At 31.9% G+C, this 26646-nt stretch overlaps 3 protein-coding genes across 6 annotated transcripts; 2 read left to right on the top strand and 1 right to left on the bottom strand.

The window, feature by feature from the left end:
• Positions 1-9466: 9466 nt before the first annotated feature.
• Positions 9467-14858, bottom strand: LOC129284973 (heavy metal-associated isoprenylated plant protein 7-like). Of its 2 annotated transcripts, XM_054920497.1 has the most exons (6): positions 14692-14858; positions 14506-14551; positions 14154-14328; positions 13688-13905; positions 12796-12886; positions 9467-10013 (listed from the first exon to the last, which is right to left on the bottom strand). In XM_054920497.1, exons 2-6 carry the CDS (start codon positions 14536-14538, stop codon positions 9682-9684), a joined length of 849 nt encoding a protein of 282 aa, XP_054776472.1. In that variant the 5' UTR covers positions 14539-14551; positions 14692-14858; the 3' UTR covers positions 9467-9681. The 2 variants fall into 2 exon arrangements, with proteins under 2 accessions (XP_054776472.1, XP_054776473.1); XM_054920498.1 differs by lacking the exon at positions 14506-14551 and having other exon boundaries at positions 14692-14856.
• A 2373-nt stretch (positions 14859-17231) lies between these two features.
• LOC129286896 (malate dehydrogenase, cytoplasmic-like) lies at positions 17232-21007 on the top strand. The gene is made up of 7 exons (XM_054922988.1): positions 17232-17397; positions 18131-18289; positions 18402-18577; positions 18840-19117; positions 19781-19916; positions 20004-20115; positions 20811-21007. Exons 1-7 carry the CDS (start codon positions 17253-17255, stop codon positions 20903-20905), a joined length of 1101 nt encoding a protein of 366 aa, XP_054778963.1. The 5' UTR covers positions 17232-17252; the 3' UTR covers positions 20906-21007.
• Positions 21008-22273: 1266 nt separating this feature from the next.
• On the top strand, positions 22274-25205 carry LOC129286020 (mitochondrial pyruvate carrier 1). Of its 3 annotated transcripts, none has more exons than XM_054922059.1 (5): positions 22274-22464; positions 23910-24029; positions 24173-24227; positions 24527-24662; positions 24950-25205. In XM_054922059.1, the coding sequence occupies exons 2-5, from the start codon at positions 23934-23936 to the stop codon at positions 24987-24989; spliced, it is 327 nt and encodes a 108-aa protein (XP_054778034.1). In that variant the 5' UTR covers positions 22274-22464; positions 23910-23933; the 3' UTR covers positions 24990-25205. The 3 variants fall into 3 exon arrangements, with proteins under 3 accessions (XP_054778034.1, XP_054778033.1, XP_054778032.1); XM_054922058.1 differs by having other exon boundaries at positions 22275-22499; positions 23906-24029; XM_054922057.1 differs by having other exon boundaries at positions 22277-22464; positions 23906-24029.
• The last annotated feature ends 1441 nt before the right edge of the window (positions 25206-26646 follow it).

Genomic DNA, 26646 nt, shown 5'->3' with positions numbered 1-26646 from the left:
AATGTGGGCACATCTCAATGATGATTCAAACTTTAGGTTATTATATGTTATAAAGAACTAATCCCTTTCATTAGTCTTTGATGACTAGTGGTGGCAGTTGGAGCCCCATCCATTAGTGATGGATGTGTTAACTTTTTTTTTAAAAAAAAATAGAATAATGGTATTTTTGTAATCATATATAAAATTTATTTACAAATAAATGATTTGCGACTTGAAAGTAATTTATGCATATGTAACTTTGTGGTAGTTAAAATCCTTATAAGGTAATTTTTAGTTATTTTTCCAAAAATATTTAATTTAACATGTATAAAACACTATCTTTGGTTCTTCTCACTCCCTCCCTTTGTCACTCTCCCTCCCTCCCTCATCCTTCCCTTCCTCTCCTCTCTTCACTTGTCTGTCATCGACTCTAGCATGTTTTTTGGACCCTCTTTCCTTTTTCTTTGCACCACTATCACTAATTTATGCGACAAGGTCTCTGAGTAGAAATTCTCCCTTGCTGTCATCTACTATTCTTGTTATTGCTCATCAAACACGCGTTCTATGTTGGTTCTGTTTTATCGATTGAGTGGCCAAGCTAATTTTTTTTAATTGCATATATAATTTCTTTTAGGAACATTGTAGATATGATTTTAATATATATCTCAGAGATAAGATTTTGTTTTAGGATAATATTAGGGAGGATTTTTTAAATTTGTCTTTCTTAATTTTTTTATTCATAAAAAATAGATTTTTGATCATGGAAAATTATTTTTCGCTTTCTAAAAAAATACTTTACTTATAATTGTTTTTTCAATAGTTGTAAACATAATTTATCATTTCATTCTATCTCTTTAAAATTAATATTTTTAATTTATCAAGTTAAAGTTAAATATTTTTTCTAAAAACATTAAATAAATCACAAATATATATATATATATATATATATATCATGAAATTCATGTCCGTTTTTATCATTATACATCTAAATTGACTTTTAAATTAAATTATTTAAATAAATTTTAATTTGTCCAATTGACTTGTGAAAAAAAAATTCAAATATAAATCACGTTACAATCGCATACATTTTTTTAATATCAAATTGTTAACTTTAATTAAAAATTTTTTAATCCAAAACGTACTTAGAAGCTCGCGAGGGGAAAAAACCAAAAGCAAAAAGCATGAAGTGAGAAACTAACATCGTTTAAGATTTTCATTTAGTGATTTTTTTCCTGAAATAATTATTTTGCTCAATGATTTATTCACCAGCCATTTATAAGATAACAGATGGATTTATAGATTTAAATTTAAAATGTCACATTTAAATTTACATATTACAATTCTTTATTTTGGATAGCGTAAAAAAATTTTAAAGATAAAAGAGAGATAAATTGAGATTAGAAGCAAAAATGAAAAACTGAAAGATGAGCTTATCTCCATTCTCCAGTGAAGGAACCAAAAATGAGAAGAGTAATGAGATCAATAGAGACACTAATAGTAAAAACAAATGAAAATGAGAGGATCAGATACATAAATTTTCAAATGAGTAAAGTTTTTTAAAAAATAAAATTAAAAAAAATTATAACAAAATATGAATTTAGATAATTCAAATTCAAAAACTTTTATGTATCTATATAAATAAATGTTCAAATCTCTACTGTAAAAAGTACTTATATTTAATATTTAACTATATTTTAAATGAGATTGCTTCTCATTAAAATGTACTTATAAGTAATAAAAGAAAATCACTGATCACAATAAAATTGCTTTATTTTGGATGCGTAGGCCATGCACTCAATTAATGTCAGATAGTTCGATCCTATGATGTCGGATGAAGTGATGTTTTAACATTCTTTTTATTTTTTTACAAGACTAATTGAAAGTTAAAAGCGTCCGGACCTCGTTGTTGGAATCTGAATCTCACTGCGTAAATTCTTAATGACTTTGGAATCTTGTTCGACAAAACATGTGATTCTTAATATCTGTGGTCAATCTCCAAACCAAGTGCTTAGTTGTTCTTCTGGGAAATGACGTCAGAGTGACATTTGCCCGAATAATATTGAAATTCGGAACGCTTGCCTTAGGTTATTGGGCAAAATTATGCTCTCAGTGCATGCCTTGCATATATAGACATCTAATAATAATGCATTAAAATAAAGACAATATTGCATTAATGGTTGTAATTAATCATTATAAAATATAGCTCAAATTGATTAACAGGTAAAACTTCAAATGATGCCTGACTTTTGAAATACTTATAGTATTGCGCAATATTCTGGTGCAATGGACTCTACTCTTGTCACCGCTCAAGTTGGGTCACACGCCTCATATCAATATACATTTTAAACGAATTAGAATGCCCACTTATGCATTCCACATATATTCTCGCTTGTTTAATTTTTTTTTTTAGTACCAACATATACTCTAGATTGTTAAGTCATGCACTATTTCCTGTTAATTAAGAATGAAGATAATTTAACAATTTCTATTCAAATGTGAGTCCATGTAAGCTCCTTACATCGAAAACGTCTCTGCTCTTGTGGTGAAGCCCACTAGTTTGGTCATTTTCAATACTCAAATGGTGACACGCATGGGAGAAATGTATACAAACAGTAAAATAATATCACATCTTAATTCAAAAATCAAAACCTCACAATTAGTCGATCATAAAATTATTTTTTTTTTATTTTATATTCCTCCGTTCAAAAATATAAGGTATTTTTTGAGAAATTAAATGTTAAAAAATATAAAATATTTTTAATCTTTCAAAATGTAGTCATTGCTTTTTTTAAAAGTGCCCTATTGAAAATAACTTCATATTTATTATAAGGTGTTTAATAAGAATAAATATAAAAAAAAATTTTAGTTTAAAAATAAATAATTACTTTATTGATTGGCGAGATTCGGTTAAAATTACTTTTATATTTTGAATGGAGAGAGTATTAATTATTAATAAATCTATAATTTTATTTAATATGAGACTTTTTTTTCAACTCAAGTTCATTGAACACTTGAATAATTTAATAATATCTACCGATGAGGTTAAGTTAATTACTAGCATTGAGGAATATATGACCTAATAAGAAAGCGCGGAAGTTGAAGCGGTGTCATGTCCAACATTATTTGATCTGGATCTTAGTCATATACTCCGACTATCAAGGCCTTTGCATATAGAACACATCATTAAATTGATGGGGACTCAGTGACTGTGAGAACAACTTTTTATTGCCTTTTTCACAGTACCATTGCTCTTTTTACTCACAGTTAATTGGGTATATTGGTATGTCAAAATGGCCTTTAATTTATTCACATTCTTGATGTAACGAAAGACATGGCTATGTGTGATTCTTTTACTTTTCGTGAGTAGAGAGGCAAGAAAAGGCTCGAAATTCCAAGACAACTTGGTTGAATAAACCATTTAACACAAACGGATCTGTTTATTCAGGGATTTAATTTTGAGGCAAAGTTGGAATCTTCTTCTATTTGTGGATCGATACTGACATTTATATATATTATTCAAGTGCGTGTAGAATAAGATGATATGAGCGATGTGAATATCGTTTTGGAATTTTTTGTATAGTTGTAAGACATATGCAAGTATTGAAACAGGTCAGAAGAAAAATCGATGTTCCCCAACATGCACAAAATGATAAGAAAAAATGATTAGAAGACGACAAGAAACACTGCAACGTGATCGATGCGGATTGTTACTTGTTGACTCCAAGTCTCGCTGGGAAAAAATTGGTATTGTCTAAATGGATAGGATAGGACCAGAGCATATAGTAGTATTATTTAAAAGCATAACATAACTATTGTTCTTGTTCTTGTTCTGGGTCACTGTAGATCTTTTAATCAGTAATATTAGTCCCTTCATTTTTAAATATATACAGAGAGATTATGATGTATCAGTAACTGTTAAATTATCTAATGTATACAACTAATATCATTTCACTGTCCGTCAAACAAATGTTGAGTTTTATTTTATTCATTTTTATAGACTTCGAAGTTGTTCTTTTGCCTCAGCTTTAGTTTTGTTTGTCGCACTAGGATATTCTTTTATTTTTAATATGATTTTGAAGTCATTGACTGTTATTTTTGTTTAGTGTTGATATTTGAAATTTATTTTATGTTTGTGTAATTGAGCATAGTCCTCAATTTCTTTTACTTTATATTCGTTACTTTATTTTTTGTAATTACCCTGTCTCTTTTCTTCTTATTAACTTTCAGTATAAAAAAATGGCTAGTTACACGTCAAATATAATTTAATACCAATAGTGCCACATCGTCGTTCCTTTGGGCTATCCGAAAAAAAAAAAATTTATAGATAAGAAAAACTATAAGGAGGTGAAGCAATAAAAAAAAGTACATAGATCAAAAATAAAAAAGATAAAATTATAGATCCAATAGTCATGTTCATGCTTTCTCTTATTTAAAATATACACAATTAAGTTACATAATTGAGCTCAATTCAACACGAGATATCAGATGATATTGTAATAATAAGTATTCAAAATGAGAAATAACAATTCGATATCAAAAGATTGAGTTACTAATAGTTAAGTTCAATTTTTAGAAAATCAAGTTACAAAAGTTGATTCAAACTTTACAAATAAAAGTATGAGTTGCAGCATGAAATTTACAATTTAAACTTGAATGTCTCTAACACAATTGAAATTTTTAAATTTTTAATTATCTAAATCAATAATTTTAATTCATTTTTTAAAAAATTTGTTAGCAACTTTACTTCTATTAATTCAATCTTTTGTAACCTAATTATTATTCTCTAAGTAAAAACAACACAATACCTTGTTTTGATACAATTCAAGTGTGTGTACACAATTTCTTTAATTTTGCACAAATTTATTCATACGGAAATTATTGGTTACATTTAACTAGTAGTAATTAATTAGTTCCTCAAAATTTGATTTTTCTTTTTCGTGGCCATGAAAATCTGAGATTGAAGTCCTTGCACGTATTTATCTACCACCTGTCGTTTAGTATGCTAGTCTAGCAATGGTATCAATCAATTTTGGGTAAACTAGGCTTCCATAAAAGTTGTTATCCAAAGATTGTCTGGCTCAATAATTTAATCAATTTCTTCCTCTCCTTATTTTTTTTTAAAACGTAACTTTTAATTCTTACATTTTACTTATATTTTAAATTTTTATATTTTTTTATTATTTTAAATATTTTTAAAATTTTTACACTTTGTTTATAAAGAAATTTAAGATAATAAAAAATAAAAAAAATAAAAATTTAATATATTAAAAAAATATACAGATTAATAATAAAAAGTGGACAAAGTGGAAGGTTTGAAAATTATTTTTTTTTCTGTATTTTTTTCTTCATTTTCTAAATGTACACGCCAAGAGTCCTGGCTTGAAAGCCTGCCACATCTTATCTTCCACACCAAACGCTTCTCTTGTGGGTCCCAAACCATTGTTCACGGGTCTCTTTTTCTTCACTCAATTTTCCATATATAATTCACAATAATTTTTTGGCAACTATATATGGTCTGCTATATTATCCATTAATTTATATTTAGAAAAAATCAATCATTTTATCTTTGCATTGATTTTTAAAACTCATTTATAAAATTTTGACTATTTATAATTCAATTTAAAAGTTTTGATTTAATTACAATTTAGTTTTTAAATTCTAACTCAATACAATTTAATATCTATAATTTTAATATATGAATCGAAGTATGTAGAGTTTGTTAATGATGTTGGGACAGAAGAGTTTCCCCATCGGCGTTCTCAATGCCTCGAGAGAATAAATAAAGACGCGCCTGTTAATGGTGGAGAATTTTTGCCCAATATGGAGAGATTCACCAAGTGACAACCAAAACAATGATGGTTTTGACTAACCCATATAACACTAGATGTTACAACTACTTAAATACAAAGTCTCAAATTTAAGCTTACATAAATATAAAAATATTTTTGAAAAATTATCTTTAATTAATTAAATTTGATTTAATTAGACATATACAACAATGATGGTTAATAAATTATAATTTATCATTTATTTATTGAACACAATGATGGTTTATTTCCCTATAAATAAAGTCAATGGTAGTTTTTTAAAATATTATTCCCTCTTGTCTTATTTATAGGGTGAAAATTAGAGAGGGAATATTTTTTGATCTCATATATAAAACACATCAATAAATTGTCATAATAAAACTCTCATTTTTATCCTCCATTAAATATTAAAAAAAATATAATTAAATTATGCATATTTAGTAAGAATACAGTTGAGAACTTATTAAATTATTAGATAGGGTTAATGAGTTATAATGTTTTGTTTGATTCTAATAAAATATTTTAAAAGTGACTTATAAATAGAATTATAAAAATATTATTTTTTACTGCCATCCAATTTATTTCATGATTTTTTTTTAAATCTAGCTATATTAAAGCCCTGAAACTATAATATTTATGAATCATATGCAGTATTTCACTTGATGTGTATACCAGAAATAATTTTCTTTCATGTTGTAAATATTATTGTACACCATATCTTTAATATTTCTATCTTCGACAGTTATCTAATGTCTAGTTTTAATAGGTTATATTTGAGTACTGTTAAGCTCACTTAAAAGTACTTTTTTCAGCTAAACAAAAAAAAAAAAAAAGGAATTTTTTCAACAACAAAAAATCATAATGTTGGAACCTTGTTTCTGAACCAGCCAAAAAAGGGCCCCCCGTGACAGCTAACAATTTCCCGGTGGATGAGCGAACAAGATATCCAATTATATTTCTATCATGATAACAACGGTCTTTCTCTGCTTTTTTTTTTTTTTTTGGGATTACATAAAGATTCTTTACTTACGATTTTTTTTAAATTTAATTACCTTTTAATTTTATTCCATTGTCTGACATGATCCTAATTTTAGAAAAAGTGCAATAAAATCTAAAATGGAACATGAACAGTAAGAGCATCCACATGTCAAAGCAGTGCTTGAAAATTCACAAAAATAATGCCCAGGTCTATTTATGAGTGTCTAACCCATTTGTATGTCCTTATTTTTTCAGAGTTTTTTTGTTGAATTCTTTTTCTTCCAAAAAAAAAAAACCTTCAACGGGTGGAATTAAAATGGAGGAATGTGGTGGAAGGGGTTACTTCAAAGTTTTTTCCTTCCTATTTTGTGGGGTCCTAGACTAATTTCTTGGGACTGGTTTGATGATTGATGTTTTGACTTGAACCATTCACAGGTTGGGTTTTCAAGTTTTATTTCGTTCGAAACTAAAATTGGAGTTTGAGGTTGAAGCCTTTTAAATTTTCAGTTGGTAGACATTCTCATACAAGTTCATGAATTTTCTCATGAGGAAATAGAAGACGAACCAATAAAGGGAAATGGGTTAGATTTTCTCCATAGTGGGTGGTATGGTATATTGTCAAGCCTGATTCTTGAATGAAATAAAATCCAAACCATTCTGGGATGGCTTTTTCCCTTGGAGAATTGTTAGAGTTGGATTGGAACAGAAGAAAGAGCACATTGAGAAGTTGAGAGCCAAATTCTGCCTTCTTCATTGTTGAGTTGTCAGCCATGGAAGTCCTGGTAAGGTGGTACCACACCTCTATTAAACTGGGCCAAATCAGTCTCCATCAGCCCTTTTTCTCTCCAAGTTTGTCCGTGTTAGGCATAAGCTCAAAATTTCAAATGTAAATGTAGTTCAGAAATTGCACCTTTTGGACTGTGGTCCACATGTGTGCGTGCGTATGTACTCTCACGCAAAACAAAACCCATGATTATACTGCAATAATGGGTTTGGCAGATTCCTCTAAGCCACTAGCTTCATTGTCCTGCAATATCTACTACGCATGATGCTGCACTGTGAGTTCTGAAGCTTAGCATTTGAGATCTGACATGGGATCAGGTGAATCTGGGCTTCTCAGTTTAATGTTTAATTTTTGTTTCTGTTTATAATTTGTTCCTTTTGCAACTTCAAAGAAAACTGTAATCATGTAAAAGGATCTTATCAACTAAGAGTTACTACTATGAAATTTCAGACTTGCTATGAAGTTTTGGAGACTCAGCTGTTTCCCTTCCATAATAGCAAATGCAAAAGCTGGTTTTTAGTTCTGGTTGATCATGAACAACCTGACAAGTTGCTAGGTCAAATTGCTATGGCCTCATCTTTCATGGATCTCAGCCTAGTGTGCAGGTCAATCAGTGTGTGTGTTCAGCGCAATCACTTTGGAGTTGTGGACCAAATAATCTAAATTTGCTGTGTTCTGAAGCCAAGGAAAACAGAAAATGAAGGTTCTGAGACTGACTATAAAATTTCAAACAAAGCCGCAAGCAGCATGCTCAAAAAATTCTTCAAATTCCACCAACTGATAATTGCATGTCCAAATTGCAGGCTCAATGTAGTGCTTTCAGATCTATCATGATCACAAGTCATTATCTTATCCAATCTTGGCATATATACAATTCATTTTTTCTATAATGATGAATCATTGTTGTTTAAAATTCTGCATTGAATACTTAATAGTTACATTGTATTCCTCCGGTCATCGTTATAAGTTATTTTTACCAACCTCAACAATATCAATACAAAAAAAGATAAAAGGAATAAAAGTATGTAAAATTTCAAATATGCCTCTACATAACAAATCTAAAAAATATTGTTATGTTACTTTTTCTCTTTTATGAATAATAATTTTGAAAATACTTTTCAAAGATTATTTAAATAACCGCACCGTGATTTATAAATGAGATCAAATAGACCTTCTAAAACATGTTTTATAAATGGGACCGAAGGGAGTACTTACCTTATGCCAAAAGTTTAGTAATGCGTGTCAACACTTCCACCAACACCCTTTCACAAGGGTATGCAACAAAGCAAAACTTTCATATCCTTTCTTCTAGTCCAAGTTGTTTCAGAGAATCAATAAAAACCGTAAAAGTAAGTTTTGACACACTGATTTTAATATTTACATGAGTTTTTTTTTTTTTTTGCATATTAGCCCAACATCTTGGGAATTTTCAAATCTTTCTAAGATAGAAGGGCAATCTGGTGGTTGAAATTCTGCTTAATCAATGGTATGCCCAAGGCATTAAGCCAGTAGGTCTCTTCCACATGTATATACATCTTTCCAAGTTTAAATTTATTTGAATATCGATGCACAAAAATCGAAATCTCATTGAACTTCCATTTATCTGGACGTGTCTAACACCACATCTTGCCCCAAAATTTCAAGACATTGAGTTTAAGAATGTTTTTCATGAACACATTTTCTCAATCTAGATTCATCCAATGTGAAAGTTCTTCTCACTGCTCACTTGCAACATGATAATTACAAGCATCGTAAGGACAACATTTAGTAGTACTTACCTACCCTCAAACCAACACAAGTCTTTTCAATCCACCTTTTTCAGAGTATACCTAAAAAGGACAGAATTTAGGTACAACTCAATAACTGTTCACTATCAGATTTCGCAATAAAACCATAACAAGTGAACGAGTCACACATCTAAACACAATTCTGTCGCAGAATTTTGCAACAAACACTTCAAGCTTCAAGTTTTGTCAGTACTTAAAAAAGGTCAAGAGAAGCATAAGCCCTACGAACACTCAAAACACTATGTAGCAGCAGGGCAGAAAATTGTTTGAGTTAATGACCTTCCAACTAACAATATACAGGAAAAAAAGAAAAAAAAAAAAACTAAAAGCAGAAGAAGTGCGTGTTTCACATAACAGAGCAAGCATTGGGATTTTCATCACTGAAGATCTGAGGGTCATAAGCATAGTCGGTGAAGTATTTGGAAGGCCAGTATTCCATCCTCTTGATGATATCAGTTTCATCATTGTCGTCATCTTTTTCGTGTTCATCTTCTTTCTTCTTATCTTCTTTCTTGTTATCATCTTCTTTCTTGTCTTCCTCCTTCTTTTCTTCATCCTTCACTATGGAAGCTTGCTTCCCAGTTCGCTTGCACACATATTCAACTAGCTTACTCGGTTCAACCGCCCCTTTCACCACCACTCTATCATTTCCCAAGTCTGTTTCCACTGATTCTACTCCTGCATGCACAATACTGATTCAATGCATAATAAAAGGGTGTACAATATAGGTTTAACAATTTGGTTCGTGAATTGTTGGGTCAATCCAATTGAAACACTCTGCCTTTTACTCTCAGTACCTAGGTAAGATAATTTTGGTTGTTAGTGGAATCTGCTTCTTATACTCACACTCATACACACACAAAAGAAGATGAAGAAGGAAAGAAAGAAAGACATATTCGAACATATTGATGTAGTATGTGTTTGGCTATTTCAGAAACTAACTTTTGATACTAACTTCTTGAAAATAAATTATTTATCTTAATAATTCCAGCCTTGAATTAATCTCAGTCTTTTTCAATAATGCAATCTATAAAATAGCAAATATCAAATGTATGAAGACAATAATTAGAGAAGATCTAATTATCCCTAAGTTATTAGTTTTGCAAGAATTCAAACCTGTATCCTTTTTTCACCACCAAAGAGGATATATTTTAGTGAATTCCTGTTTTGCTTATTTCCTTAAAAATAATGCAGAAAACACATTTAAAAGAACTATCTCCAATTTGATATGACAATACTTGAATTTGACCCTATTAGATGGTCAAATAAAAAAGTATTATAAGTGTATATGGGCATAAAAAATTCATTGGATTGGCTGTCATTTTTATTAAAAAAAATATTGAGACTTGTATAGAAATTTTAATTTTATAGACGACAAATTATAATTTGAAATAGACTTAAGTAAATATTAGGATAATCAGACCTGTCCTAGGGGGAGGGCCAGCCCAGATTCCCGGCCCATAATTTCTTTCTTTTGGGCCATGGGTGAAACTTGTTTTCCAATTAAGCCATCTTTGCAAATTCTTATTAATATTAATGACAAACTCTTGTTATTAGTGTTAATAGAGACAAGCATTTTATTATAGTATACAATAAGTGACAAAGGGCTTATGAGTTATGGCATGCAGTAGACAGTTAGCATTAATATAATCCTCGAGATTCCATTAAAGTCGAAACGACAATAATGATAAATGAATCATACCGTTGGTTTCTTTATTTATTTATTGGTCGGTGAAAGGAAAGGATTGAGAACCTCAAAGCTTTCACCTAAAAAAAAGGAAAAACTCAAAAGCTTCTTTAATTTCCTTTAACAGGAACGGCATTAGCGCCATAAATTATGTGTTCTTATAAAGATGAGAAGACTGGTTTGTTATTTATGTGCTCGTGACTTAGTACACCCAAACATAAAATTATTTTAAAAACACCTCCTTTTACATCAAAAGAAACAACAAATTAAATGTGCTTTTTTATCAGGATTTTGTCTCCATCTCATCCTTTTTAAATTATTTGTTGCTATGGAATCTTTACTAGTTCTGTTTTAAAATAACTGTCCATTTAGTATGTTAAATTGTTAATGACACGTTGGTTGTTTTTATATTAGTCTATCCATGATGACAAAATCATCAACAGGTGAAGTTCAAATGTTATAAAAGTTCAATATTAAAAAAATATTTTTGTCAAATATAACTTAATTTTGTTCTAAATTTTAAAAAAAAAATTGTAAGATAGACCCTCATGTATAATCTATATTCATTACATGATATAAAGGAGAAATAACATTTTAGGACCATTTTTAGGAAAATGACGAGCCTTGAATATTGAAAAATAACAATTAAGGACCAAGGCCCTTTACAAATCTCAAAATAAAATGCTATGCATCACAATATTTTTACTTAAAACATAAGGATTGTTCAAAAATTAAAAATGATGGGAATTCAATGGAAAATAATTTGAAGTCCTAATTTTAGATTATTGTGTGAAATTAGAGTTCAAAATAATTTATTACCAACAATTTTTTGTCCTTAACGCCGTTTTCAAAATTCAAGATAGATCCTTCTTCGACATTAATTAGCTCCTTAAAATGATCTCAAAATGTCATTTTTGAACTAGATATGAAACTATAATACATTTTACAAAATCTAAAATTAGTTGTCCTATTCTCGTATAAATTTATACAGACACACATGCATCATTAGAACTGTACTTTAATACTTAATGAAAAAAAAAAATACAACAAGAGGTCTCTACATTTTGACTGCATTTTGTTTCTAGTCTCTATAACTTTATTTCATTGTTTTCAATCCTTTAATATGATCTATTTGTAACATTAGTTTCTATAGTTTTAAAACCACATGACGTGATATTAAATGAGTTAATTTTAGTGATGGTCTGAACACATAATGGATGTTCATCAATGGGAAAATGATTTCTGAAAAGACAGTCGGCATCGCCAAGACAAACAAAAACATTAAGTGGCTGATACAAGTACATAACTAAGGGAACACTATATGGTTGATGTGTCCGGGAGGCATTCAAGGCAAAGAAAATGGTAAGTTAAGTATGTTAGCGAAATTAACTTTGTTACAACTTTAACTATATATAAAAACTAATGTTGTAGATATATGAATCAAGCTAAAGAGTCCGTTAATAACAAATTAAAAACAAAATATGAGACCTATTGTTGTATTTTTCCATGTTTAGAATACATGAATTATATGTAACCATGTCCACACTCAATGGCTTAATGGTAAAACAAGCTATAATCAACTTAAGGGAAATGAATGAGTGCCCATTTCACGATAACACTGCACGAATTTCATTCAACTCAATTCAAAACATTGATAGATGCAAAAGACTTGTTTGAATCAAAGAGAAAACGGAGGTACGTAGTACTAGCAATGAATAATTAATTAGTGAGCTAGTTAAGTTGGTACGTGAGTGGTGGGTGCATACTACATACCTTGAATCTTGCGGATTCGCTTCTGAATATCTTGAGCACATGCGTCACAATGCATCCCAACCTTGAGCACCACTGTTACCACAGGTGGGGCCTGAGCGAAAGTCATCAAATTTCATCCATGAAACATGAAACATTAAAACACACATACTACTATGGACACCAGAGAGAGAGAGAGAGAGAGAGAGAACCCACACAGAAGAAAACAAGAGCAAGTTGTGGTATTGGGATTACTGTTGAGTTGTCAATTCAGAGGAAATGGGGCATGGTGATGGAGGGCACAAAATGCCAAGAACCGTGCCAGAGCGAGCAGTCTCCAAGGTAAGAGCCTGATCTCATCTGTTCTCTTCCCTTAATCTTCATTATCAGCTGACCCCACCTCTGCTTTTGTCTTCCCTTTTCATCTCACCCTCCTCCTTTTCTCTTTCCTACTCTTTCACCGTTCCATTACCACATCATTCCCACTACCCACCCCACTGTGTGCCTATTTTCCCATCTCTACTGCTAGCAAAGTTTAAAGTTTGAATATGATTTCAGTATTATGATACCATCAAACTCATGTTGCCATATTATCGAACTCATTCCCCATCACAGTGGATGGTGGGGTCTGACTCAGCCCCAAAGGCTATCCCTTTTTATGAATATATCGTGTCCTTTCCATGGCCACCATTTTGCTGACCTTGTTTCGTTACTTTCATGTCAGCTAGCCGCTAGGCCACCCCCAAACAACTACAAACAACGGCCTTCACAGCTTGGGGGTTTCACTGTTCATCTCATGTGGGCGCCCTCTCTCTCTCTCTCTATAATGTCAGGACTCAATTTTTTTTTTCAAATCGTGTACACAAGGTGTTTGAATCTTTGCCAGAACTAGGGAAAGAAAAGGCTAAGTTATTACCTCCTCTTTTTTCTCCTGGGGCTGCGCCTCTTTGTCTTTGCTTTCTTTTTCTTCTTCTTGTTTCTTCTTCTGCTCTGGAGGTTTTGGCAATGGCGAAATCAGCTCCACTTTTCTCCCACTTTTCTTTTGCAGTCTCTCACACACCTTCATGGGATCTGCTGCTTTCCCCTTCACCACCACCTTACTTCTCTTGCTGTCTGCAGTTACCTCCTCCACTCCTGTCTTCCCACAATCATCATTGATTAACATCTTGCGACGTTGTTGTTACCAATCAATCATGTTTTTAGTACAATGACAGTGAAACAGAATCAGAAGTACCCCCAGCTGACAAGAAACACAACTTAGAAACTAGGCAGTAGCTTAGCAGTCTATGTTATTTGCTTAGAGATCCTTGATCTGATCTATCTAATCAATCAATGATTATCCTTAAAGAGTGTGTGTGTGTTAAAACAGAAAAAATGATGACCTTCAAATCCTTTCAATGCTCTCGCGACTTTCCTGGCACAGGCCTCACAATGCATGTCGACCTTGAGCACTATCTCTGGGCTTGCTTCTTCTTCTCCTTCCTTCTTCTCATCCTTTACCTCTTCTGTTTTCTTTTCCTCTTTGCTCCCTTCTTTCTTTTCTTCCTCCATCTTCTCCTTTACCAGCAACAACAAAAACACATTTAGTTTAAGGATGAACTCAGACAAGCTTTAATTTTTTTTTTTCTTCACACAATTCATTAGGGGGAAAAAAGCAAACTAAACAATCCCACAACATATAATCACAGAGTGAGCTAGAAAAGAAAAATTAAAGGAGAAGACAAAAGAGCATACTTGGAATTGGAAGCAGACGTGAGAGAAGATCATAGTACAAGTAACCCTATAGTGTTGAAAACAACAATGAAGGGGCAAAACACAGAAGAGACTGAGGAACAAACAGAGACTACTGCAGTACAAACACACACACGCGCATACATGGTAGTTTGTTGGCGGTCAAAAATAAGAAGAGAGGAGTCTTACTTCGGGCATAAGTGGGATAGTAGACAAGGGCGGAGATTCAGAAGGGAGACTGGGAAATTCAGATGGAAATGTGTTAATGAGGGGAAGCTAGCAGTTGATTCACTCTTTGTTTGGTTCCTCTTCTTCTCTCTCTTGGAGTCACTCTCTGTCTGCCTGGGGTGCCATTTGCGGGGAGGTACCACATTTATGTAACTTGGGGATTCTGCAACTGTGACGTGGACCATTTAATGCAAAAATACTGTACACATACCCTTTGTACGTCCTACCTGATCTCCGCCTCTACTATTATGGTTTTTTTAGAAAAAAATAATCAGTTGATTAACTTAATTAAAACTCTAAAGTTTGAATGTATAAGTTAGCACAATTCAGTTTATGTAGTTTTGATTTAATTAAAATTTAATTCTTAAATTTTTTTCAATAAACACAAGGAGTAGGCTTTGCTAAAAATGAAGATTATTTCTTTTGAAATATTGGAGGTGAAGGGTAGACCTCCTCAAAGTAAATTATTGTATATACAATAATTGAGATTCAAACTCTCAACTTATTGTTCATGTAACATGTAACAGAAGCTCCTATAATTCACATCAATTTTAATTGATTCACCTTTTAAGCTTTGATTTAGTACAACTTAATTTTTATAATTCTAACTATTTTAAAATGTTGATATCTATATTTTAGGGAATAAAATTATAAGAACTAGAGTTATTTTCTAAAATTTAGAGATTAATATTTAAAAGTGTTAAAATTATAATGGTTAAGTTGCATTAAATTAAAATTTAAATATTAAATTTTAAGGAAGTTAAAATTATAAGAATTAAGTTGATTGATTTAAAGTTTAAGCATCAAATTACAACTAAATTAAAGTTTTATACGTCACATGATTAATTTTCCCCTTTTTTTGGCGAATAATTTTCCCTTTCTTAAAATTCCAGCAGTCTCACCTGTTTTTTAAGGACTAACCTACCTACCTCACTCTCAAGTAGGATCTTTTAGGCTCTTGGCTTTGTTCTCGTGGCGTGCTGCGATTGAATAAATAAATACACCACACAACCATTCAACTTGATACGCGTGTGCGTGCATATGTATATTAGGCTAATGTCAGCGTGACTTGACAAATCCTAAGCAAAAAAGTTAGATGAGCCCATGCCCCAGGGGGGGATCTTTGAGCGAAACAAAAATAATTTCTTATTTTTTTTATCCAATTAATATTTTGATTTACGTTTTTAAGGTGCCTTTAAGGGTGTCCTTATAGTCAAGGTTGAGGCGCCGCACTACAATATTATTCCGACCCAGTAGGATAACTTAGTCATAGATCATATTAACAGAAATTTAAAATGCTTGTATTCTAATCTCTAAATGTTTGTGGCCCAAAAAAAAAAAATCTCTAGACAAAGACTTCGTTCTGCAGTGTGAGCAATAACTCCATAAGCATAGTCATAATAGTAAATTTAGATGTCCCTATCGCATGAAACAAATTTATACGATTCAAATCTATGTACTTGCTTGCTTCATGGGACGATTTGCATTTATTGAGAAGCAAGATCCTTGGTTGAAATTTCCAAAATTTGAGGTCCCTATTTATGTTTTATTTCATTTATGGTCTCTACTTGTCATTTTCCCTAGTTTATCATTGCATTAAATAACGAGTTGCGGCCCATAGTAATAAAGCCAATGTTGGGCCTCGTACAACAATGCGTCCATGTTTGTTTGAAAGGATCATGAGCGTTTTGGCGGGCATTTGTAGAAATGCAGTGTGGCTACTGCTATCATACTTTCTAAAAAAAAAAAAATTATTAGTGTAAGTCATATGGTTTAATTAAAACCCATGAAGCCAAATATGAATTATTACATTTAATTTTTTAATAAATAAATAATATCTTAATAGGTCTTTGAACTTGTGAAGACTACCCGTTTGTTCAAAAAGGTCAAACCAAAATATAAGCAGATGTCATGATAAGTCTAACTCTAAGGTTTCATCCTATTTTCTGTTATTTTTTCTCAGCGAAAGAGGTGGGTTAACGCAAGGTGAATGCAGCAGCACTCTCTCATTTACAATGCAATTTTTTTTATTGCACACAAATATCTTTTTATAACTGGGAGAATTACATTCAAACAGCGATGAACTTATTTATTTACAAGGACTAATATAAAGTGGATTGTTGTTAAAATGAGAATATGCACTTATTTTTTATTTTTTATAGGACTGATTATTAATCTTCATTTGTGAATAAATTTTTTATTAGGTCCTTAAATGTGATTCTTCCTTTATAATTTTATTAGAGACAATTTTGTTTGAGATACTGTTGAATACTAAATGTAAGCACAGGATTCAAACCTAAAATACCATTTTAATTTACATGGAAGATACTTTTCTCCGTTGCTAAGGAGACTCTCAAGCACCTGCAATATTTCTTATCAACTTTGTTTTGGTATACGATACGCCTTGCAGTGAGGACTACCTCTAGATTCTTTCCAATGGATATATTATATATATATATATATATATATGTACAGGGCATGGATCGGATTGTTTGCCGTGGATATCGTCAGGAAAAGTGATCATGGAAACGGTTCCTTGGGAGCTTCTCCAAAAATGTCTTGTTGTTTTAATTTGTTTCTCTTTGTTTTGGAAGATCATTAGATATATGTGTGGCCTCCTCAAAGTAGAGAAGGAACCTGTCACAGTATTGGTCACCGGTGCTGCAGGCATGTTGCTCAATTTAGTTTTCTTTGATTTCTTTTATTTCTCCATTACTGGATGCTTATTGATGTAGTTTTCATCCAGTGATCATATTGTCATACTAAAATTTGTGAAGTCAGACACAGAGATTTTAGATAGCTTTTCAAAGCACCCGTTATTCTCCTTCACATTTATTCTTCAAAATCTTTAGCTTCTAGATATACTACACTCTTTGGTTTTGCTCATCTTTACCCATTAAAATCCAACCAAAAGTTTTTTTTGAAAAGGTAACACCAAATTCAAACACCAGACTAATTTTGATACTAGTGATTGATCAATTAGTAATCCATATCAAGGTGTTGTCATGATTGAATAGTTTTTCTTTGAAGTCATCAACTTGTGTTCTCTTCTTTGAATGCTATGTCTCAGTTCAACAGTTTGATCTGTCATGTGAGTCATCAGTGAACTTCCAATACCAAGGCTTTTATTTGTTCATCGTTTTCAGGTAGTTTATGTCCTAAACTTGTGCCGTTAGAGTTTATAGTGACCATAATTCATATCTGATGTAGAAGTACAATCTTACCATATGGGCATGTGTATAGTCATACGTATTGTTGGAGATTTGGGAGAATGAAAATTTTATGGAAAGAATGCTTGACTGAGCAACCTATTGAAGGAGAAAATATATTGCATTCTACTAAAGTCAGCGGCTTCTTCATCTGAGGATTTACTTTTGCTTATGATTTGATTCAACAACAGGTCAAATTGGCTATGCCCTTGCTCCAATGATTGCGAGGGGTGTGATGCTTGGTCCAGATCAGCCTATAATTCTTCACCTGCTTGATATTGAACCAGCAGCAGAAGCCTTGAACGGGGTGAAGATGGAACTGGTTGATGCTGCTTTTCCACTTCTTAAAGGTATGCAACATATTACCTTCAATCCTGATATAAAAATAATCACATCGTAGTTCTTATATTGACATATCAAAAGCTTAATCTGTGCATATGTATACATGTATAAACACAACAGGTATTGTTGCTACTACCGATATTGTAGAAGCTTGCAAGGATGTAAACATTGCTGTCATGTTGGGTGGATTTCCTAGGAAAGAAGGAATGGAAAGGAGAGATGTGATGTCTAAAAATGTATCAATTTACAAGGCTCAAGCTTCAGCTTTGGAGCAGCATGCTGCTGCAGACTGTAAGGTTAGCATGTATTTTAACGTCATAAGTTTTCCTCCTTTTAGACACCGGTTGTTACATGTTGTTTGTCTTTCAAGCTTTTGCAGTTCTGTGTCCACCTATATATGGTCTCATTTGCATTTAACAGAAGTAAATTTAGTACAGTTGATAGAAGATGAGAACTCTGGTGTGGAAATATTCCTATGGGATGTTGTTACATTCAATTATTTAGGAGATGACAATGGAAGATAGTGGTTGATGGCTTTCCAATTCTTGTTAAGTGCAGGTGCTAGTGGTTGCTAATCCAGCAAACACCAATGCTCTCATCTTGAAGGAATATGCTCCTTCGATACCAGAGAAAAATATCACCTGTCTTACTCGACTCGATCATAATAGATCATTAGGGCAAATTTCTGAGAGGCTAAATGTTCATGTTGGTGATGTAAAGAATGTTATCATATGGGGAAATCACTCTTCAACCCAGTATCCAGATGTCAACCATGCTACTGTCACTACCAGTAGTGGGAAGAAAACTGTCAGGCAAGCTGTGGCAGATGATGACTGGTATGAAAGTTTCAAGCCTTCCCAATTTGCTTCCCTTTATCTTTTTGTGAAATTGCATGTTTTGAACTACTTTTTTTAGTGTATCTTGTTGACAAAATAGATATAATATAATTTTACATAATTAGATCATTGGCATGTCCGTGTATTGGGTTCATGTAGAGTGATCCTGTTGGGAAATAAGAAAGAATGCACTTCCCTTTCTATTCCTATCCCAAAAGAGTTTTATTGAAGTGAATGGAGAATAATCCAAGACACTATGCCAGAAATCCTCTTCAGCCAAAATAAAAAGAAAAATATAGGGGAAAGAACCAATACACATAAGGGTCAGATTAAGTAAACTTTCCCCCCAAAGATTTGGAGAAAGAAACTTCTGATTTGAAACTCTCAGTATTCTGTTCTAACCAACTACTCCAAAATCCTGAAAAAACCAGTAATCATAGTAGGTAAGAGCACAACTTTAAGAAAACTGTAAAGAGGAAGAGGTTGAATTTTTAGCAGAAGCTGTGGATACAATTATAGATGATCAACCTTCCAAATGCAGCCTAAATCTGTCATGATTCAATCAATTGATTCATTTTGCGGCTAGGTAAACTGGTATCTCTATATTCCCAGCATCCAAACACCAGTGGGATGATAACTTTGTGTTTCATTTGTACTAACTAGGCTGAACAATAAGTTCATCAGCATCGTTCAGCAGCGTGGTGCAGCCATTATCAAAGCCAGGAAGCTGTCTAGTGCATTATCTGCAGCAAGTTCTGCTTGTGATCATATTCGTGATTGGGTGCTTGGGACCCCCAAGGTTGGTTCTCTTCACCATTTAAATCCTCTAGATGATGTTGCTTCTGTTATTTATTTGTTAATTTTGTGTTTGCTTTGTTACTTTCAGGGAACATGGGTGTCCATGGGAGTGTATTCTGATGGGTCTTACGGTATCCAACCTGGCCTCATTTACTCATTCCCTGTCACTTGTGAAAAAGGAGAGTGGAAGATAGTTCAAGGTGCATTTTTGTTTCTTAAAACTCTTGATTCATCATACGATATGATCTTTATCCTTGTGGGTTTTTAAATGTTGACTCCTAGATTTATTTATCTATTTACCCACATTAATGGCATGCCCTGCAAGAAATTGTGATCCTTTCTTTTGTTTCATGATGTCCAAAAAGATTTTGACACCAAAAATTGACAAACTTCAGCAATCACATCACATCGTTTTCTTTTCTTTCTTTCTTTCTTTTTTTAACTCACGATACAGGGATGCATTGAGAATTTTCTTTAAGCATGAGAAATTCAAAACTAGATTTTTAATTTACCAATGATAATTTGACAAGGCAAATTGATGTCAACTATATTAGGTATCCTTGATAGATAGGGTTATTTATGTATTATCCGATCATGCTTGCTAATTTATTTATCATTGACTTCATGAAAAAAATATTTACTTTTATAATATTTGAATTTTATTAAATATGTAGAAAAAGATTGAAAGAATAAAAGAAAAGTTTTGTAAAACCCTCACCCATGTATACAAAGTGCACGAAGGGGGGGGGGAAAGAGTCATATAAATCATAACTCATAGCATTGCAATTCCAAATAAATTTTATAGTTTGTATTGATGTTGATATTCCCACTCCTCATTTTTGTTCACAAGTGATTTAATTCCATCCATTAAAAGACATATTTGATGCATTGGCAGGCCTCCAGATTGACAAGTTCTCAAGAGAGAAGATGGATAAAACAGCTCGAGAGTTGATTGAGGAGAAAGAACTGGCCAAATCATGCCTCAATTGAGACTTGAGAGCTCATTTTATGTTGGAAAACTGATTTGAGGAACAATAAAAATAAATTAAGTTCATGAAAATATTGAAAAAAAGAAAGCTTCATTCCTATCAACACTGTACTAAAGAACCATGTGCAAGTTTATTTCATAACTTTATTGATATATAATTAGGGCTTGAAAAGAATGCCAACAACTTATTCACTAAATAACACATTATATTTTTAGAGGTTATAAGTTTTATCTTCAATCAGTGACGATAAAGACTAAAGTCATAAACAAATGCAATTTAAGGGATTTGGAGTAAATATATATATATATATAGAAACTAATGTCAAAACACACTAAAAACATAAAAATCAACAATTACATTTTCATTTAATTTTATCCTTCGAGTATTTATTTTTGAAAAAAATATAACTATTAATTTTTATAGTTTTATCATATTTTATTATTAGCCTTGTATTTTGTTTTTATTGCTCTAGGTTTCTCTAATTTTTCTTATCTACAACATTACTCTCTCTCTTTAAAATATGCCAAGAGGGATGACAACATAGTACTCACAATACTAAGCTATTGATTATGTAATAGTGTTAATTTTTTTTTAATACATGGCCATGACAAATTGTGCAAAAAAAATGTTAAGCTCATATCAAATATTATATAATTTTTGCATCAATGGGATGGATCGTAAAAATTTTTAATTTCAACATCATTGTTTGAAGCTTAATAAGTTTGTCAATCTATACACTTATTAACTTTTCTAAACTTGTCTCTAAAATTGATCATTCAATCTCTTATAGCCAAATCTCCGATGTTATTGAGAGTGCCAACAAGGGGATGGTTTGTGGTGAGATTATTTTAAATAAGCATGCAAGTTTTAAGAGAGTTAGAGTCATCATTAATTTTAGAGAAATAGCACTCCCAACATAAGTTTAAGCTATCAAGGATGTTTGATAGTTCAATCACAGTGTTGGGATACTAATGTGTTAAATTAAATGTTAAAATAAAAAAAGAAAGAGACATGACAATTACAAAATGTATAGTCACAAAAATTAACTAAAAGAAACTAAAGACTATGCCTAATCATACGAAGGGAAAATAAACTTCAAGAGTAACATTAACCAAAAATTATAACCACTAACCACAAAAATAAGAAAAAATAAAACAGAGTATCTTACTGCAGTGAACAAAAATAAAGCATTGGTGAAAAAATGAGTTCAAAGTCCGAAAAAAAAGCAGAAAATAAAACCTAGCATTAAGGTGTAGTGAAATGATATAATTAATTATAAATAAGATAATTTGAAAATGCGAGTGCTATATCATCATTCCAATATTTAAAAGTAGAGTTGCTCACATTATAGTATAGGACCACGTTCTTCGCATAAATTCTCTTACGCAACTCTAAAAAATTAATTATAACTCCGGAAAACACAATACACAACCTCGTAGTGAGAACTCACAAGCAGCGGATTCGTTTTTCTTCGTCGACGAGCGGGCATTCCACTCTCTGTTGGACGCCGTCCACAGTTGTCACCCCTGCGTAGTTGTTCTCGGGCAAGTAGTGAGGAAGGTTGGAACTCTAGGGCTTTCCCAAAATCCTGTGAGGTTGATTTGTTCAATCTTGCTTTGAATCTAGATTTGAATTTGTTCCCCGCGTCATCTGTTACTTGCGTGGTTGTTCTTGCTTTGTTTTGAATTTTTCATTCTAATTTGATTTTGAATCTGGTCGTGTAGACGCTTTTGAATTTGGGAATATTTACGGATTGAGTTTAAATTCCTTTTTTAACTAGTTTTTCCTTGAATGATATGTAATTGGCCATTATCCTTCTGCTTTCTTCATTTTGATTACTAGCGAATTGTATGCTTTGGATTGTGTTGTTTTGCAACGTTGGATGTGTGTTGTATTGGCTATTAATCTCTTTATATTATCGTCAATTTAGACAACTCCCAAGGTATTTGTGATATATAAACTTGTAAATACTTGGCCAGTTGTGTTAAACTATCTGGAACAAAAATTAAAAGGGTATTATATCAGCTACGCATATTTCAAAGATTTAAGCGGGAGCAGATGCCAGCACTGAATGTAATATAGGTCCGCCTATGAGCACAGGGACACTTGTATAGTTCTACCAAGTATATGCTATCATTTGAATTAATTATAATCAGCGGTGTGCATTAACTTCTAGCTGTGAGCTATTGTTTTACATGATGCTTAGATTGTAGCAGCATGTGTTCAGTGTGCACACAAATCAGTTCCGTTTGTTTAATCTTAAGGGAAAGAAAGGACCAGAAGTCCTTGTATGAAAGGCATGCCTGATCATATAGTGGTACTAATAACTTCTGGCTCCTGATAGCGGTTTGGCTAACTGATTAAGAAGAATCTCTAAATTGACATAGTTGCCTCTTCTTTCCATGGTCATAATACTAGAATTGGATTTAAAGGAAATTTTGAGTAGATTTTCTTTTTGGAACACTGGTTTTTGAATAATTACCAGTGTCACGGAGGAAAAAATAGCACACTTGCATCTAATTTTGTTAGACTTCATGATGGAAAATATGGGTGATTTCAGGTCAAGTGTGTCATAATGTTGGATTGATAGAAATGCATTGTTAGCGGTTAGCAAGTTTTAAAAATAAGATCTCCGGCCATCAGGGTCAGACATTTAATGAGGATATGGAGTGATTTTCTGACATGAGCTGTCCTTTGGATACTGAGAGTTGGACAATCAATGAAGATATCATCGTTCTTTCAGTATCATTAATAAGGACTGAGGTAATTATATAGTGATATATATTCATTGCTTAATTCCTTTCCCATTATTTGGTTTTTGGGCAAGGTTAAAAGTAAGAATAAAAGCTTCAGTCCATCTGTCACCCTGCTTTCTAGCTGCTTTTTTTTTTTTTTTTTGAATCGATCTTCTGCTGTAAATGCTCAAGTCATTCCATTTACTGCTGACTATGTGATATTGTGTTGCTATTATGTCAACTATCTAACTTATTTTTCTTGACAGTTAGTTCTGTTTGAGCATCTGTATTGACATGGCGGCCTCTTTCCGAGCATTCCTGAACAGTCCAGTTGGTCCAAAAACAACCCATTTTTGGGGACCTGTTGCCAATTGGGGATTTGTTGCTGCAGTACGTTTTGCTGCTTTGATTATTTGTTCTAGTTATTTGGTTGTTTTTAGATTAAAGGACATTGCAATTGTTCTTATTATACCAGATTACCTGTTCTCGTTTTATGCCTTCATGACCAAGTTTGGAATGCTATTTCGTGACAGGGGCTGGCGGACATGAATAAGCCTCCCGAAATGATCTCAGGCAACATGACTGCAGGTTGAAACTATCTGTATTCTTGAGAACTTGGAATTGGACACGACTTCAATGGAGTCCTTAGTTGTTTGTTGTCAAGTTTTTCAATAAAACTCTAATATGTGAAGGACATTCAAAGAGCCAATTATGTGATGTGTTGTTAAAAATATCCACTCATTATGTTTTTGCAAGAAGATATGGTAGCAAATACCTGAAAACTGCACCTATGCTTGAAAATATGATAGCAAATATCTAAAAAATGCACCTAAGCTTGGTCTTTGTATGCTGGCTAAATTTCCCTCTTGCATGTGTTCGCGCTGCAGCAATGTGTGTATATTCAGCTTTGTTCATGAGATTTGCATGGATGGTCCAACCACGCAACTATCTGCTGCTCGCTTGTCATGCTTCAAATGAGACTGTGCAACTGTACCAACTCTCCCGCTGGGCAAAGGGAAACGGGTAAGCTGCTGAGCATGTGATTGAGTCCCAACAACTATATCTTGTTCAATTTTGTGTCTCTTTGAAAGAAAAACAAATTTGGTGCAATTTCAAAATGTTTGTTATCAAGTTCTTTGACATGTGAAAGAATTTTGTTGAGAAGCCAATCCTAGTGTACAGTCTCGAAAATTATTCATATGTGATATTTTTATTAAAGAACTTCATAGCATTTGATCATGAAAATTTACGCATACAATTATGGTTCTACTTCCATCTCTAAGTTTGTATGGATATGTTGCTCTATTTAGGTACTTGTCAGAGAAGAAGGAGGAAGGTGCATCCAAGTAAATTGATGCTGATTTTCCTTTTACTATGCCCATGTTAATAAAATACTCTGCCCATGGGAGTCATGTAAAGCATTTTGCTTTTGATCAGTCAAATGCAAGAATGAGTTGATTATATGTGGTTTTTTTGTTGATTGTATCTTCTATTTGACTGATTATTCAAAATTCAAAACTTTCAGTAATAAGCTGTGAAATGACTTTGATTGCAGATTTTGGTTAAGAGGTTAAAGCCTAAATAACTTGGATGTTGTTCAACTCACCTAACAATGTTGTTTGTTTTCCCCACTCTGATATGCAAGAATCACTCTTTTAGAGAACTAAATGTTAATATTAGGTGTGTTTGGTTTTCAGTTTAACTAAAAGTTTATTTGTTAAAAGTTCATTTAGCAAAAGTCAGTTTAGTAAAAGTCGATTATTGTAATGAAATTTATGTTTGGATATATTTTTTCAAAAGTCAGTTTAGTAAACTGAAAGTTGTTTGAATTATGATAGTAAAATGTGCTTTTGAATGTATAATTATCATAAAGAATATTAATTTATGATGATTTATAATTTTTGTTAGACAAATATAATATATTAAAATGATTAAAAAATGTGAAAAAGATTTAAATAATATAAAATTTGATGTGTTAAACAATAAAAATAAAAAAAATAAAAACTTTGATATAATGAAAAAAATTATATAATAAATAGTTCAACATATATTAATTTTGAAAATTAACATAATTCAAATAAGATATATATCATAATTCAATATAGATTAATGCTAAATATGAATATAATTAATTATTCAACTTGTAATGTTTATTTTGATATCTAACATAAATATGAGATAGTATAAATATAATAAAAATATAAATGTAAATAATGCAATCATAATATAAATATAATAAAAATATAAATGCAAATAATGCAACCATGCATATCAAGGGATTATGGACAAAAATAGATAGTTAAAAATGTCTTTTCTTTGATAAATGCACCACTTTCAATACATGAAAAAGCAAAAGCAAGTTATAGTTGTATTTAGAAAAAGAACTTTCAAAACTACTATATATATTTATCAAAATTACTGTTAAAGTTATTGAAAAAAAATTAAATAATATTTACTTTTAAATTACATTTTAAAAGTACTTTTTAAATGGCAAATGTGAAAACCTAAGGGGCGACAAGTTCTTACAAACCACAAGTTGCGTCATGAATGATGAAGTGCATGTGGGGGTGGGTGATAATTTGATTGGGTCCTTCATTGTTATCTAATGATTTGTAACACTATATGATGTCGTACGTGATTTCGGAAGCTGTTGTCAGTTTCAGAGCACCATGGGACCATGCGGAATTTGATAATATTAATTCAATACTATCGTTTAAATAGATACTTATATATATATATATATATATATATATTATTCAATCAAATTAGAACAAATGAACTTTAAACGTAAGAAAGATTAAAATGCTAATAAATTAAGAATATAAAAAATGCAGATTTCTAATTTGATTGGAAAAGAGCATGAAATATATATATATATGTGTGCGCGCGCGCGCGCATTTGCTTAGAATATTTTGCTTGGACGATTAGGGAACTTAAATGTTTAGTTCAGCACTTCAGCTTAATTTGAATGAGAAATAAATTGGACCAAATTACTTGGTTATAAAGG

Source organism: Prosopis cineraria, unplaced genomic scaffold (assembly GCF_029017545.1).
Source record: "Prosopis cineraria cultivar Desert tree isolate PC_DT_omini unplaced genomic scaffold, ASM2901754v1 PC11, whole genome shotgun sequence".
In the NCBI taxonomy this organism is placed as follows: Eukaryota; Viridiplantae; Streptophyta; class Magnoliopsida; order Fabales; family Fabaceae; genus Prosopis; species Prosopis cineraria.
The sequence above is the reverse complement of the archived record's forward strand: the minus strand, read 5'-3'. Positions and strand labels throughout refer to the sequence as shown.